The sequence below is a fragment of the Anoplopoma fimbria genome, chromosome 2, assembly GCF_027596085.1.
Source record: "Anoplopoma fimbria isolate UVic2021 breed Golden Eagle Sablefish chromosome 2, Afim_UVic_2022, whole genome shotgun sequence".
NCBI classification, from domain to species: domain Eukaryota; kingdom Metazoa; phylum Chordata; class Actinopteri; order Perciformes; family Anoplopomatidae; genus Anoplopoma; species Anoplopoma fimbria.
Window position 1 is genome coordinate 24,269,448 of NC_072450.1, and position 16,304 is coordinate 24,285,751.

General features: G+C 44.1%; 1 protein-coding gene and 1 long non-coding RNA gene across 2 annotated transcripts in view; one reads left to right on the plus strand and one right to left on the minus strand.

Annotated features, from left to right (window-relative positions):
* LOC129107535 (uncharacterized) overlaps nt 1-10,856 on the minus strand; it is a 32,595-nt gene extending 21,739 nt beyond the window's left edge. The window contains exons 1-2 of the long non-coding RNA XR_008531880.1: nt 10,793-10,856; nt 6,353-6,427 (exon numbers count right to left, since the gene is read on the minus strand). This is a non-coding gene — a long non-coding RNA (uncharacterized LOC129107535). The remainder of the gene's footprint in view (nt 1-6,352; nt 6,428-10,792) is intronic.
* nhsb (Nance-Horan syndrome b (congenital cataracts and dental anomalies)) overlaps nt 1-16,304 on the plus strand; it is a 47,806-nt gene that overhangs the window by 30,390 nt on the left and 1,112 nt on the right. Inside the window, 10 exon segments of the mRNA XM_054619030.1 lie at nt 9,160-9,312; nt 9,406-9,542; nt 9,828-9,875; nt 10,068-10,112; nt 10,235-10,279; nt 10,833-11,025; nt 11,258-11,389; nt 11,927-12,079; nt 12,840-13,490; nt 13,493-16,024. Of these exon segments, the coding sequence (XP_054475005.1) occupies nt 9,160-9,312; nt 9,406-9,542; nt 9,828-9,875; nt 10,068-10,112; nt 10,235-10,279; nt 10,833-11,025; nt 11,258-11,389; nt 11,927-12,079; nt 12,840-13,490; nt 13,493-16,024 (4,089 nt within the window).

Consider the following 16,304-nt stretch of genomic DNA (forward strand, 5'->3'; position numbering starts at 1 on the left):
CAGTTAAAGTTGAAAATCTGGCTACTTACATTCACTCACATCAATTAACTAAGGTGTTCTTGTTTACAACACAAGATATCGTCACCTATTGTATCAATTTGTGTTAACACTTTTGTACAAAGAACAAAACAGTGTAAAAATAGTTGTGGTGTTACAGGGGTTATGTGCCGGACGTTTCTTGACCAGGCGCAGCTCCTGTGGACAGACAGCCCGGTCACCACCAAAGACATATGCTTTAAATGTTGACGTTTTTGCATTCGGTCAAAGCAAGTGACGTAGTATACCAAGCAGTTATTAAAAGTGGAGTCAAACAAACACAGGACTTTAACCAAGGAGGCAGCTGTTCGTTTCCATATGAAATCAAAAATCGACGTTGACTTAAGGACCGTTTGGTAACATTTTTATACTCCTTAGGCAACATTACGAAGGAAAGTCCAATTAATGGCGGTTATTTATTTACGCTCGTTACAGTTGTTACTTGTTGCTGTTATGTTATTATTTTAACACAAACCCTGATCTTTTTTTAACCATAATCAAGTAGCGATGCTGCGTCAACCTAACCAATACTTTATTAACGTTAACCACGTGGCATTTTGAATTTCCGCAAGTTTGATACAGGGCTGATATGAAACTTATTTATAAAAAACATATTTCCGGCTCAAAAAGGGTTGACATTTCTTTAAGTATAGAGCAGGAGCCAGGAGGTATAAGGCTTAGTTTAAGACTAAAGGCAGAAGGGGGAGTTAAACAAATGCAACACAACGTTCCGCTGAGCTTTAAAAGCATGTTGGTATGATGAGAGGAATATTCATTGCCTTATCTAACCTTTAAAAAGATGGCAAATAAGCATTTTTTCCAAAATGTCATACTATTCCTTTAATGTAAATTGAGAACTGATAAATGATCTCCATCTATTCATCAAGAAAATGCTGTTTTTTCCCCCCACAGTATAGTGACCTATTTTCTCCATTAAGACGTTTCCTACAGTATGCAAACAAACTGGTTGGTTTGTTTTTCAGTTGGATTATAGCATAATATATAGAAGTTATGCGATACACATATGGCAGCACTCACAAATCCACCGGGCACTTTCAGTCCACACATGCATACAGCATCGGTGTAGTGTTCATGCTGTGCCACTAAGAGGCAGCACAGGAACACTATGAGTGGAGTCTGTGACTGTTGAGCGAACAGAGTGTGCAGAGCCTGGAAATAATCCCTTGAACGTTTAACCTGCTGTTACATTGTTGATATTTCCTCTGGCTCGATGGGCAAACTGTGACGTGGTGGCTGCTATAAATAAGACTTTTGGATTCATTGTCAGACACAGTGACTCACCGCTGCTAGCCGTCACAGAAAGGCCTCAAACCCTTATAGAAAATGTGCACACAGTCAACATGAATGTTGTGCAGGTCAGAGGGGCCAGAACAGAGAGAATGAGGAGGATGGCTGAACAATGGTGCAGGTGTGCAGCTGGGGAAAGAGGGATGGGAGAAGGGAATGGGGGTAGCATGATTTATTCATTAGGTGTGAAAGGAGGACACAGACAAAAATACAGTGACAAATATAGAGCGAAACAGAGGAAGGGAATTGTATTATATACAAATCTAAAAAAGACTTGTGCAATATTCTTACATAAAAACAAGTCTTTAAAAGTGTGTTTAAAGTGACTTAAGATAATACTGATTAAGTGCTTTGGCCTAAAGCTCCCCAGGCGGGACAAGCCACTATCCAAGAGGCTACGAGGCAGCTCATATGCGGCTGAAAGGTCTGTGATCCGGCCATGATGTTTCGTACATCACTCAATACCGCAACTGACAAACAACCCCAGGGACGACAGGCGATTAAAGGCCTCCCGGCAGTCCTGTTTAGAGAAACTGCTGCAAATAACTGAGGCAAGCCACAAGGAACGGCCGTACATTTAATATTCACGTCTGAACTCTCCACCGTTTGTGCTGACGCTGACTGCTGCGGTGAAGCGCGTGCAGACCACGTGGTGGGTTGGCATGTGTTTGTGTGTGCAGATATTTTTGGTGTGTCTTTGTCGTTCCCGGCCACGGCGGGAGGCTGAAAGCTCTTCGAGCAGACTGCTCCGCCCGCTCTACTCCAGTCAGTGAACTGCCAGAGCTCCAGATTACAGCAGATTACCGGGCAGGGTGCTCGTACACTCTCTCTGCTCTGTCGTTTGTGTGTGTGTGTGTGTGTGTGTGTGTGTGTGTGTGTGTGTGTGTGTGTGTGTGTGTGTGTATGTCAACCACATGTGGATGTTGACAAAGACAAAGTTTCCTTGATTAGGAGAGTGAAAGATATTAAGAATAACTTGCTTCCATATTTTTGTCCAATTTCTGCCTCATTGTTTTATCGCTAGTGATTATTTCACTGTAGAAACAAATGCTTTTACACCAACACTAAGTCAAGTGTTCACACACACACACACACACACACACACACACACACACACACACACACACACACACACACACACACACACACACACACACACACACACACACACACACTCACACTCACACTCACACTCTTAGATCATCACTCTTTGGTGGCAGCAATAGAAAGATTGAACACGTGATACATATTCCCAGCATGTGGTGGATTAATACATTAATACTTTGTGGCTGAAGCCCCCCCACACACACACACACACACACACACACATATTACTGCATCATAAAGAGATTACGGTCAGGGACAGGCCATGCCCAGGCAGGATCCTACCATCTGACACCGACGGACGGGGGTGACACATAGAGACAACAGAGACGGGGCAGAGAAGTGTTTTGAGTTTGTGATTAAACGTGGGGCATCGTTTCCTTGCGAGTGCCATGTGGCTCTCGGCGAGGCCAAAGTGAAGTGCTCCACATGTGACACATGGACAGGAGAAATATTTCTTTACAGTGTCATGTTGGGCGCGCTTAAGGGAGGAGAGAGCAGGGACAGCAGGTGGGTGGGTGAGGAGTTGGTGAGGGGGGGGGGGGAGGGTCTGTGTCTGCAGATGTTGCTCGTCTGGATGTTGGACTTGCACAGGAATGTTTCAGAGGGGTCTGCAGGGATAAACAAGGTGGCGTCTATTCGGAGACAGATGACAAGGAGTCTGCAGGACAAAGGGAGGAGCGACACAGAAAGACCAAAAAGAGGAGAAGAAGGAGGGAGAGTGGACAGCTGCTGACCATGGCTTTGGCTTGTATCGGTCTGGGCTGCGTCCCTGAGCGATCCAAAGGTACTGTCTACTGAGGTCTGCAGCATCAGTGTGATCCTTAAAAGCTGTCAGTACCGGTTTAGTTCCTGACATTATTTTTTGATACTGTGGAATGTATTTAAATTAAGACAGGAATGTGACTGTAGCGACACTGTTAGCATTCTGTCTCTGTTACATTGGGCTGAACTCAATACATTTTCATTAAGATGCTATTTTAACTAATTAATTGCTGTTAAATAATGTGAAGAAAAGTGTACAAGCGAAACCCAAAGTTTTCAAATATATCAACTATATTAGGCCGAATTACGGAATTTTTGGAGTAAAAAATGAGGCACCAGTTATCTAGAATATTTTCATTTTATTGAAAGCTACATCCATAAGTGATTACTTGAGATTCAATATTTCACCAGTAGTTTGGATATTTCATTTCACAGTGTAAACATCGTGAGCTGAAATAATTAGTCGAATAATGAATACATTTAGAATAGAACAGATGGAAAATGAATATACGACAATCTTCTAATTTTGTACCAATGAATTGTTACGTAACAACAAAACAAAAATGTACAGAGAATATTTCCCTGGTTTATTCAAAGGATTTGGATTTTTAGATTGTTGTGATGAGCTATTATCAGTATTTTTGCCATTTTATTGGTCGAATATCTTAGAAAAAAAAATCAGTATCTTAAATATAGCTCCAATGAAGAGTTAACAGCTTAACAGAAAGCATGTCAAATCATTGATTTAAATCTTTGATTATGTGTTTGTTGTATTCCACTAGGTGTGCTCTGCCAGGGAGAGTTAATGTTAAACGTATTCCTGAAAATTAAACATCATTTTGACCACTGTGGCTGCACCTAAATGCTGATATCAATGCGATACTATAGTTGATGAGATGAGGTGGTGCCGGGCGGTTGCAGGCCGACGAACAGTGCACAGCTTTTCCTCTGCAGAACTGGGCAGCTAGTGTTTCTTATATAACAGCTGTCTACTATGACAAGATTCTGCAGCTACTGCCATAGGGAGTGTGCTGCCTGACCCAGATACACCCTAATACATTCTCCACTAATGACTTACATTCACTCACATCTGGACCAGGGAGGGGGGGGGGTATCGTATAGCTGTAGCATAAAGAGAAAGAGCAATATAAAACAGTGTTCTCATTGCAAATGTCATGGATGACTGTGCGTGGTGGTGGTGCTGTTTTTCATAGTGTGTTGTTTTACGCTACAGTATGTCCTCTGAGCAACTAAACCTCACACCATTCATTTATTTAACTAAAGTTCTCTGTCTCCTTCTTCTGTCTCTTCTTCTTCTTCTTCTTCTTCCGTAAAAGTTTGTGGATCTCAGAAAGCATAACGTCAGCCAAGGCTCCCAGATAATAACTCATTCACTACTCAGGTAATAAAAATCAAAGCCATTAGCCAGATGAGGCCGAAGTGGTGCCATAAAAAAACACTTTTGCATTATAGCCAATAACTTACTTACATTGCACACTTAACACCTTTGTGTTGACATTGTCAGTTATCAGTTATCAGCTCCTCACACACACACACACACACACACACACACACACACACACACACACACACACACACACACACACACACACACACACACACACACACACACACACACACACACACACACACACACACACACACACACACACACACACACCACATGCATTTGGCCCATCAGGCTCTCTTGATGTTGCAGTGCACATGAAGCCCCTTTGCTGCAATAAGCTCAGCTCTATGTTGTCCAATGCTATGATATAGTCACTGTGAATTTGCTACGCTTGTGTATCTATGGTCAGGTTGATTGCATCATAAACGCCTGTCCACTATCTTCAAACTGTTTTTCAGCAGCCCGTAAAGGCTGATGTGTACGGTAAATCTTCTTGAAACTCACTGTAGGCAGGGAGTTTCCATTTGTCTATTGTTCAATCCATCTGTCAATCTGTCCCTCGATCTACAAGTCAAGAGCGAGCAGAGCAGTATATACAGGCTTTTCCATAGGAGCCCTTTTGGGGCGATCCCAAGCACTTCCACTCCTCCTGCTAGTTGCTGAAGGAGGGACAACATTACCAGGTGCCCAAACACTCATCCAGCAGCCCCTCTTAGTGCTTAAGAGAAGCAGCAGTTGGACACAAAGGTCCTTGGAGTTGCTTTTCTTTGGATAGTCCAGCTGATTGTTGAGAATCAGCCTTCTGTTAGCAGCACTAGGGATCATTTTGGGCGAGTGGCCTGGTTTGATACTTTTCTTCCGAGAACTCTTGCAAAGGCTTTCCTATGCAGGATGATTAGTGTGACTCATTGACAGTTTGAAAGCACCTTCCAGCTCTCATACTCGGGGTATGCTCATTGACTGTATAAAATATGGCCTAGTCTCCGTGACAACACCCATAGCTCAACTTTAAGTCTCCATATCATTTTAACAGGTGAGTTATTTTACAATCCAACCCCGTACAGTTGTCATAAGCTACAGAGACCAAAACCCTTTATGTACACAGCCGGAAACATGTTTATTTCAGCTGGAAGACACTGTGTGTTGCACGCGTTTTTTAACACAAAAATGGAGGTGAATAGTTGTGTTAAGAATGAAAGAAGAGATCTTGATAAAGAAGAGTGAAATGGACATGAGATTGGATTTGGTTTTTGAAAGTTCTATAAATTGCCTGACGCTGCTCTCCAACGTGTCTGCAGCACACTGTTGCCTTTAGACACCTCACCACACGTATCCGCCTTTAAACTTTGACACAGAGGGTACTGCAACATATCACAGATTCATTCTTACATTTCCTCCTCCATCCTTCCATCCCTGCATTTCTCCCCATCTCTCCTCTCATTGATATTGTTCATCACCTCTGTTTCTCTTAGACATCTCTTTGATTTGCTAAAGATGGAGACAGAAGATTATCATTCCGAGTGTCGCCGTGTGAAGCTTAAAAACTCTTGTTGATTTGCGCTTTTCTCCTATTAGATCCTTAATCAGACATTTTTTAGCACAAAATCCAAACTGCATCAAAGTTCACACAGACCTTGACCATAAATTAGCATCGCTTGGCTCCTGTGAATTGCTGCATTAGTCTGTATTGCAATGCATTTCTTTATTACATGCATTTTTTTACTGTACCTCCTCTCCTCACATCTCTTGATGCTGTTGGCATGCAAGTCCTGATGATGACTCTGCAAGCTGCTGACACTGCACCTGCAGATTTCAGGATGAGGGGAAGCAGAGATGGAGGGATACAGTGAGAGGGATGATGGGTAAATGACAAAAAGAGAGCGATGCAGACAGGGTGTGCGTTAGAGGAGTGTGTACGTGTGCTCAGCCATGTCTGGTCCTGGACATTAGCGATGGGTAACTCCCAGCATAAGCACCGTTACAATCGAATGCAGATGAGGAGGAAGAGGTGCAGGATGGCGAGAGCGAGGCGGGACAATGCAGGTAGGGAAGAGAGGGGAAGTTCTAAAATATGCAGAATACAAACATTTAGATTTTGTTCCAAGCTACTGATCATTTATGATTTGTATTCCTGGTGAAATCTCTTAGATATTATAACTTTGAATCTAGCAGTTTGTTGTTTATGTTTTGCTGAGTCTTTTTAGGGATGCGCAAGTTTGCCGCCAGAGGGAAGATTGTCGAGGTACTGGACCGAGTGGTCAAGAGGGAAACTCTGATTGTATTTACATGTTTGTCTAGTGAAGTTGTTGCTGTGTCAATGGACTGTAAAGCTTGATGTCACAGTACTTTGCTGATGTTTTGTTAGCATTTTAGTCTTCCCTGCTTATTGCCATAACACTTGGATGTTTAAGCTTCACTGTGCAGAATGATGTATGTGCAGAGTTTGCCACTGAAGGCTCGTTTCACATGAGTGGCTGAAGGGGGGACGTTTCACTGTGCTCTACTTAAATCTGAATATAAGGCAGCTACATACAAGCATGATTCTGTAACATCACAACTATCTTAGAGCCAACTGTGCTGCAGTATGCAACTTAAATAAGTGGGATGTGGAAACTTGAAACCCTCAGCAAAGATACTGAGAATTGACATTTCAATGAAGTATATCAACAACATTTGCATCTTCATATATTCTGGATTTTTCTTTGCGTCAGTAGATTAAGGTTTTTTGACTAACTGACCTTATTTTTGTGGAAAAAAACATATTAGACACAATTTATGACTCAAAGCAGAGGTTTTCTTTAAACATGTCTGTAATGGATCTTTAAGTAAAAAAAAAAATCTTCCGAGGAGGAGAAACCTTCAAAGCAGCAGCAAAGGAGCAAAAAAAATAAATAAAAAGAGTTTTAGAGAGGAGGAGAAGGAAGGGACGGGGAAGAGAAAGATGAGGGGAACAAGTGGGCTGGCAGGCAGAAAAGCCACAGTAACAAATCCACTAATTTAACTGTGTCACAACAACTAGGTCAGCACCTTCTGCAGAGAAACACCTTTGGTTACAATATTCTATATTCTATATCTTCTCTGGCCCTCTTTGTTTAACTCTAGCGATGTTAACTACCACTCACAACCAGTAATAGGTATCGAGGCATGTTTTTTTGCAGGTCTTGCAGATCTGTCAGTTTAATAAGCACTAGCTCTATGCTCATTAAACATCCCAGAATTTCCACTTTACAGTAAGCAACAACAACAACAAAAATGCCCGAAGTGGCTTACGCTTCAGCACAAATTTATTTAAATTTGGCTTTAAATGTTTGTTACTGTTATTCCTCTACTGCAATGCAAACAATTTAATCTGAACAGTGTGTTTGTGCAGCGGTGGATTCTTTTAGTTGTATTATAACTATTATCATCATTGTTGAAGACAAAGTGTATACAATTACTTTATCTGTGTGTGTCCGTCTTTGGGGCAGAATGCGGTGTGATTGTTTATCTGGTGTGAATAAGCTGGTCTCCTGTGCTTCTCTAACCTTGTAGTTTAAATCGGCCAGATGCTGCTGATGTGAGCTCGCTGATTTAATTGCAGGCAAATACGAGCCTTGATGAGCAATGAAAGGTTGCCTGGCTACTGATGTACAGTGTGGCTTTCAAGGGCACAATCCCATTTTGAATTCAGAATTAAAAGAGGGGAACTAGATTTCATAATAAAAGCTAAAGGGGCTAAAGAGAGCAGATAAGAGAGATGGATAATCACAATCCTTCTCTCTCTCTCTCTATCTCACTCTCCTCATCTGTAAATCAAGCATTTTAATCTTTGTAAATTAAAGTTAGGGATTCTTAGGTGTACATCTTTCATGATAGTATGGTTTGTTGTGTTCTCTGAAAAATATAAATTGCGGTGGCAATAAAACAAAGATGACTGTGGTTTGCTGGTGTATGCAGTGGTGAGGTGTGTTTAGGTGCCACCTGCTGGCTTGCCTCGGCCTAGCCTCATGTTCAAATGTACAATGTAGAAAAAGGATTGTTTATAGACTTCTTTTTTGATCATTGCCCTTATTTCCCTCTGTTTAGTGTATTGTGTCAACTGGCTTCATAGGAGGCCTCTGCCTGTAGGTGTTGAATTGAAAAGGCTAGCCTGGATCATAGTTTATCACTGTTTTCTCTCCGATGCTGGTGGAACATGATGATGAAAGACATGACAATGTCCTTTTTAAGAACCATGTCTTAAAACAACAATAATATAAGAACATTTTGCAGCACTGGCTTCACTTCTGAGACCTGGAGATTGCCGCCTGCTGGCAACAGATTGCGTTCCGACAAAAGTACTGGTTGGTTTGTGGGGCTGAAGACTTGTTAAGTGAAGCAAAGAGAACAGGAAGAATGGGGGTTCAGCTCGGGACCACAGCTCACTGCATAAAAAACAGAACACAGAGCCAACTTTGTTAAAGTGAAGACCAGTTGTGATTTGTTTGTTTTTTTATCTCAGAGTCATCATAGAGAGTCCTTTGAACATCCTCTGTCTCTCTCCTCTCTCATCTTAGCGGTGTCGAACCTGGATATAGAGAGCAAGCTGTCGCTTCACTATCAGGCTCCATGGCACCAGCAACACAACGTGTTTCACCCCTGCACCCGACCACCATGTCTGGAGGAGCTGCACAGAAGCGCTCAGCTCAGTCTCAGAGCCCTGCACCGAGGTGAGAGAGGCTGATTTGGTCTGCGCGGCTGCCTTTTGTTGTGTGCAAATAAAACGGATTGCAAGTTTTCATGTGTGTGTTTGCGGTTCACAGACGAACAACAGCACCACCGCTCCACGAGTCGGGAGAGAAACAGGGTGACCATCTCTATCTCAGTGGCTCCCCCTATGCCCACCTTCCCCTCGCCACACAGCATCCGCCGGCAACAGAGGAGTCGCCTGGCGCGAGCGGTAAGGATGGAGTTATGGGGGGTTATGCGGAAATGGTTTGCTTTAAATGGCAGCTCCATGAAACACAAAAAAGTGGGATTATGTGTACGTGACGAGTCTCAGTACAGTTGCAAAAATTAACAACTGGAAAGTTTGAGTTGTTGAGTGAGGTATGGGAAAGGTAGACATGAAGTAAAATATCAAAAAAACACATTTTTCTCATTCGTATTTTTGTGCTTATGTCATCCTATTAAATATATGTTCCAACCAACTGACACAATCTCTCATTTTGACGTTGCCATGCAGCAAGAGAGAGCAGAGAGGGAGCGCGAGTTAGACTATCAGCCCAGGAAGGTAAAACTGAAATTTGTCCGTGTGTCCATGTCTGTTAATGTTAAACATGTAGACGCCTGCTGTAAGATTTATGTGCTGTGTGTACAGACACTGCTGTGTGTCTGGGGTTTCATGTAACATTGCTCTACAGCACTACATTTGATTTCTCTTTGGTATTCTTTGATCACACTAACTTTACTTCATTTCTTTAAGGAGAGGACCGTGAGAGAAACAGAGATCCAGACCATACAGAGAAAAGTAAGATCATTCACTGACACATCTGTCATTTCATTAGTAAGACTTTACCTGCTCACTCAGCAATAATTGTTTGTATTTGTGTGTGTGTGTGTGTGTGTGTGTGTGTTTTCCTGCTGCCACAGGAGAGGCCAGGGAGAGAGGCAGATGTACATACGATCCAAAGAAAGGTAAGAACGATGCTTGAATGGCGTTCTATCAACTGTACCAGACTTGTAGTCGTTTGTAGTTCTTAGAAGTCAAGGTGAACGGCTGTTAGAGAGAGGAAACTAAAAAACACTTCAGTGTACATTGTCTGTCTCATTCATCCTTCACCTTTTAACTTTCCTTTAATCTCTTTATTCAAAATGATTTAATCTTTTGTATTACTCATGTCATGTTGCCTTATTTTTTTGTTTTTCTTTTCTTTTGTCTTTTCTTTATTTTGTGCTAAAAGTTTGAGTGCTTTTACTCACTTCACCCTATTGAAGGTTGCATCTTCATTCCATGGAATAGAAAGGTATCAAGCATTTGTGATTTTTGAACTTGTTGTTGTCTGTTTACCCTCTGATCGAATCTAATCAAAATCATATCTCCTGACGTTAGAAAATTGTAATGTAGCGTCTACTCTAAATAATACCCTTTAGTGTGTCCAACTTAGTAACTGACATATATTAAAACCGTAGGACTGTATCAGCACTTACCATGTATATAATGTGGCTGCCGTCCATCTGTTCCATCCAGACTGTCTCGACGGGGGAAGACGAATGTGGCGAGGTCTTAGGAGGCCACAGAGCCAAGGCTTCAGCCCCCATTGCCCCCTCGACCAAGGATAAACAGACGAACTGGTCCAAGGAAAACCTCCCACCATCCAATCAGAAGTCGACTGGCGATTCTCACTCCATCTCCTCCTGCATTATCCCCATCAACGTCACAGGTAAGACAAAGAAGAAAAATAGGAAAAGTAAGTAAGAGCAAGGTTGGCCCTAGTGAGGATCAATCAGGCAATTTGTTATTGTGCGACAACAGTGCTAACAAGTGACCAAACAGCAACTGTTCCCAAATCAGGAATCAAACCCAGACTGCCTGCATGAAAACCAGGAAATCTAATTGAGTATATTCAACTTTAGCTTTTCATATGGCTTATGGCTTCTGTGTTGTTATTGCAGGAGTTGGGTTTGACAGGGAAGCAAGTGCTCGTTGCTCTCTAGTCCATTCCCAGTCGGTTCTTCAGAGGAGAAGGAAGCTGAGGAGGAGGAAGACTATCACAGGAATACCCAAAAGAGTACAACAGGACATGGGTATGTTATAGAGCACACCTGGAAAATTTAGTGTTATTATACTGTATGGATCTTAATCTTTTAGGTTTGGCAAATTGCTATTGGTTTTATTAATATTATTAATATCTGAATAATTAAATGTAATTGCTGGAATCTGGGAATGAGGTGACCTTGCTAATATAGCCATGAGTTCACGAGGGCAAGCTAAATGAGCAGCAACAATCACATGCAAACAAAAATACTAGGCAGCCAATAAAACAGCCAACTTTACTAACTACTTGTGGGCTACTCTCTGGTTCAGCTTTGAAAGGTTTACCTGGGGTTGCATATGCATGCAGTTTCATAATCCAACGGACAATTTTCATATACATTTCAGATGCTTTCACCCTTGTTTTTGCATCCAAATATTATGGTTTTAGGAAAATGGCTTAGCTGCGGATTCATTCACAATCTGATCATAAATAAGGGAGGTCCTGATTCTCAGCGATAGAGCTGCGTAAAATGTTCCGTCTACCCTTTACGACTGACACTGCACATGCTTTGTCTCTTTGCTTTCAGACTCAGATGAATCCCCCGTAGCAAGAGAGCGCACAGTGATTGTCCATGCCAACCCGCACCAACTCTCTCTCTGTCAGGAAGACCTCTTAATCAGTGGTCGCCTCCATCACACTCGCGACTCTGGCTGCCAAACTGATGATTTCCTTATAGCATGTAAGTTTCTGAAAATGGACAAGTATATTTGGTTCTTTAATCTGGCTCCCATATTTGCACTACGGACTAGTACCTAGTGAAGGCTACACAACTTTAGCCCTGATTTCCCACTCACCCACAGTTTTTGATCAGAAGTAAATCTGCATTGGCCCGGCGCTCATAAATCGCGCTTAAGCAAACTGTTCAAAGACGCGTGCCAAAGGGTAGCTGCTGCATTGCAGACACATCTAGCATGCTAAATATCTTGACCTGTCAAAGAGTCCATTATAAAGCTACAGCCAATGAGAGCGTGAGACACTGGTTGAGGGGAAACCTGGCGGAGGAGGTTGCCTTTGACATTAGGAATCTTACTTTATATATATATATGTATAAATAAACTATACGCTTTGCACATACATCACCAAGGTTAAGATTGTTAATAATAAGACCAATCTAACACAACAACCATATCTATCTGTAGTCATATTGTGAATGTATTTTTTTAACAATTCAAATAAGGAACACGGCTGGACACAGTAAAGTTAAAACAACATTTTGTGATAATTGCAAGTAAATATTGCCATTAAGATTTTTCCAGAGACATCCTAAAGTTGGACCCTCCAAGACCCCTTGTATTTCCCACACTGCTTTCATCTTCAGACTAAGTTCATCAAACTGGAATTAATTTACTTATTTATAGTAACTTGGTATAGTCAATATGCTCCACATCCAGGACATTGAGCAATATGTCCCTCTCTCATTTTTGTCTTCCTCTCAATAGGTACAGCTGCTCCCTCCAGAAGGCGCATCAGAGCCCAACGTGGCCATCAGGGAATCCCTGCCTCCCTCTCCCATTCAACAGGCAACATTTCTTCCCTGGGTGACCAGTCGGATTCCGCATACACCAGTACTTCAAACCACTGTGGACGCTTGCGCTCTCGAAGCCTTCCTCGGGAGGGTGGACGCCTGATGGACAGTGATGAGGACGACGACGACAACTATGATGATGACGACGAAGACGAGGACTTGTCACCATATGAAGCAGAGGACTTTATTCCATCTGGCCCAAGTCCAAGAATGAAGATGATGATGATGAAGGACGAAGAAGAGAGCACAGATGACCAGGCAGCTCCTGAGCCACTACAACTTGGAAGTCTAAAGAGGTTGCAGCGGTCTGGAGACAGAGACAGAGGGGGTGGAGGAGGGAGTCCAGAGCACAGCTGGATGGAGAGGGGCCGTTCTCGCTTGCCCCGCAAGGCTGATATGGGCAGCTGTGAGATCTCATCGAGTTCAGATACTTTCAGCAGCCCTATTCACTCAGTGTCTACAACAGGAGTCTTAGGCAGCCATGTGGACCACAAGGAGGACCACCAGTCGTCAAGCGGGAACTGGAGTGGTTCCAGCTCCACCTGCCCCTCGCAGACATCTGAAACCATCCCCCGCCTTCTTCTCCACCACTAACAGGCTCCTCCCACTGCGACTCAGAGCTGTCACTCAACACTGTGCCCAATGCCATCGATGAGGGATTCTCCCTGGATCCCTCATACCACTCGGACCTCAGACCCCAGGGCCAGGGCCACAGGTCAAGCTCGTTCACATCCTCAGCCACAGACCAACTGGACGATGCAGGGGTCAGTACAGCCAGTGAGGGGGAGTGGACATACCCTCCAGACCAAGACCAGACTGATCTGGACCAAGACCCTGACCAAACCCAAAATCTGAGCCGGAGCCATGGGTTACTGCAAGAGTACAGCTCCAAACAAGGCCTACAAGACCAAACCTGTTTTAGTGATAAGACCAGCAACACTGAAAAAGAGTCTGTCTCTCATTACCCATCTGATACAGATGGTTTCTACTCCTCTTCTGTGCATTTTGGGGAGTGTAGTCAGAGTTACAGAGGATACATGTATAACTATGCAGACCCAGGGCCTAACTGTGGCCACTCCAACACTGTGGCAGCACCACGATCCAATGGAGTTCATCCCCAGCCCTTAACTGTCTTCAGAGCTGGTACGATGACTCTGGGGAGGACCTGTCGTCCACTGAGGAAACCAAAAGTCAAACCTCCACCACCTAAACGGACCTCCTCGTTGAAGGACACCTGTAGTGGTATTGATGTTGGAACAGACACACAGGCAGATCAGGATCAACCAAAGATGGTTAGTGAACAAGACCTTACCTTGTCTTCCACAGATATGAAGCTGGAACTGGAGCTAGAGCTTGGAGGTGCTCCAGAACCATTACAGACATCTTGTCTAGTGGCAGAGCCTATGGGAACTTGGGGAAGGGGACTGGGTGAAACCGTGGACATAGTCGAGCCCATGTCCTTTAGCTCTGCAGATACACACTCATTTAAGGATGAAGGTGCTGTGCAATCTGACTATGCAGACCTGTGGCTTCACAACACTGAGCAAAAGTCCAACAATGGTGAGTACACATCCATGTCCAACTCAAGCACAGCAACAGGCACTACTGTCATGGAGTGTATCAAGTCCCCAGACAGCTCGTCCTCCTCCACAGAAGCCCAAACCCAGGCACTTGTTCAAGCTTCAGAGACCAGGGCAACTAGTCCGCCTCTCCCACCTGGAGACTTCAAACTTGGGTCACCTGAGAAGCTGGCTGGCCTGGCCTCCCCATCAAGTGGCTACTCCAGCCAATCAGAGACTCCAACTTCAACCTTGCCCTCATCCTCGGCAGCGTTCTTCCCAGGACCACTGTCTCCCTCAACTGGCAAGAGAAAGCCCAAAGTGCCCGAGAGGAAGTCTTCTCTCTCTTCCCTGCAGCACTTCCCCAGAGATGGAGCGTGCATTTCCTCTGGCTATAAGAGAGACCCAGACTTCCCACCACCACCTTCTCAACTTGATCTCAATGTTCTTCATGGTGGTTATGTCAGACACACGCTATCCCATCGAACGCACCACATGCACACGCTCCACCACAGCAAACACAGAGTAGGAAATGTTTTAGCCACTGGAACAAAACTGTTGGCCCCTGAGTCACCAAATACCCACCCACCACCAAGTTCAAACTCTGCTCTAACAATTCCCAGCCCCAACCTTTTGGTAATAACTCCATCTGCTCTTCGTTCAGTGCGGCTCCATCCTATTAGAAGATCTACAGATAGTGCTACCACAGCAGTCCAGGAAAGTGCAAGTGGAACAGAGACCGCAACAAGACCCAAATGTCCTCCTAGTGGTTCTACATTGGCTCCGCCACCTGTCAACACAAGGCCTCTACCTCCTCGCAGACCACCTCCCAGACCCCCATCACATGACCACACCTCCTCCCCTGAACACTTGCAGCCACCTCCCCCTGGTCGCCACCCTGATGGGCCTCCATCCTATGAAAGCCTCCTACTTAGACAGGACCGCTATGGACCTGGAACCTTCTGGGCTATGACGGCCTTCAGAACCCGGATGGACCCATCATCAGAACTCTCCGAGGACAGCTCACCCCTGCATCGGCCCATGCCGCGTGCCCCCCACCCTTCGCCTGTGGATTTACACACCCATATCCACTCGCACACAGAGTTCAGAGGGCTCACGCACTCAGCTCATGCACACCCTGAGTTTAGGGTTTTGGGGGAGCGCTCGTTCTCCCAGGATGATGATGATGATGAAGACGATGAGGAGGAAGAGGAAGAGCAGGTGAAAGAGCCAACGAGGGCTGCATGTTCCAGAGGAGGCATGCGATCGAACCACCCTCCGCCCCCAGCGTATGAATTTGCTGGGGTATCCCACTCAGACTCAGGGCCCTGGGCTAGTCCATTCAAAGTGCCTGGTACCACAATGGACGCATCGCATCCTTACCTAATCAGCGATGCAAGGAGAAGAGGACACGAAGAGCAGGAAGAAGAGGAGGAAGTGACATCAGGTGCTACCAGAAGTGCCCATCAGTATCAGCATTATCAACAGGAGAGCAAAGACGACTCCACCACTCCTGACACTGAGGATTACTTCAGTAAAGGTAAACTAAATTATTCTGGTTTTGAAGACTCACACTTATGGGCTTGTCTGGGGGAGGTGAACTGCTCAGCTCTGATTAGAGGGCAATAGATATTTATTTCTATATATTTCATGTCACAAGTCCCAATTGATCATCTCTACGTCAGCATTAGCCTTGCAATTTTTTATCACAGTTCAGTCATATCATTTAGTTTACAGCTCAAAAAATATGTTTAAGAGTGAAGTTACCCTTTAATCATGTAGTAACCTGTAATCATAAACAGAGAGAAGGGTTTCAAAGA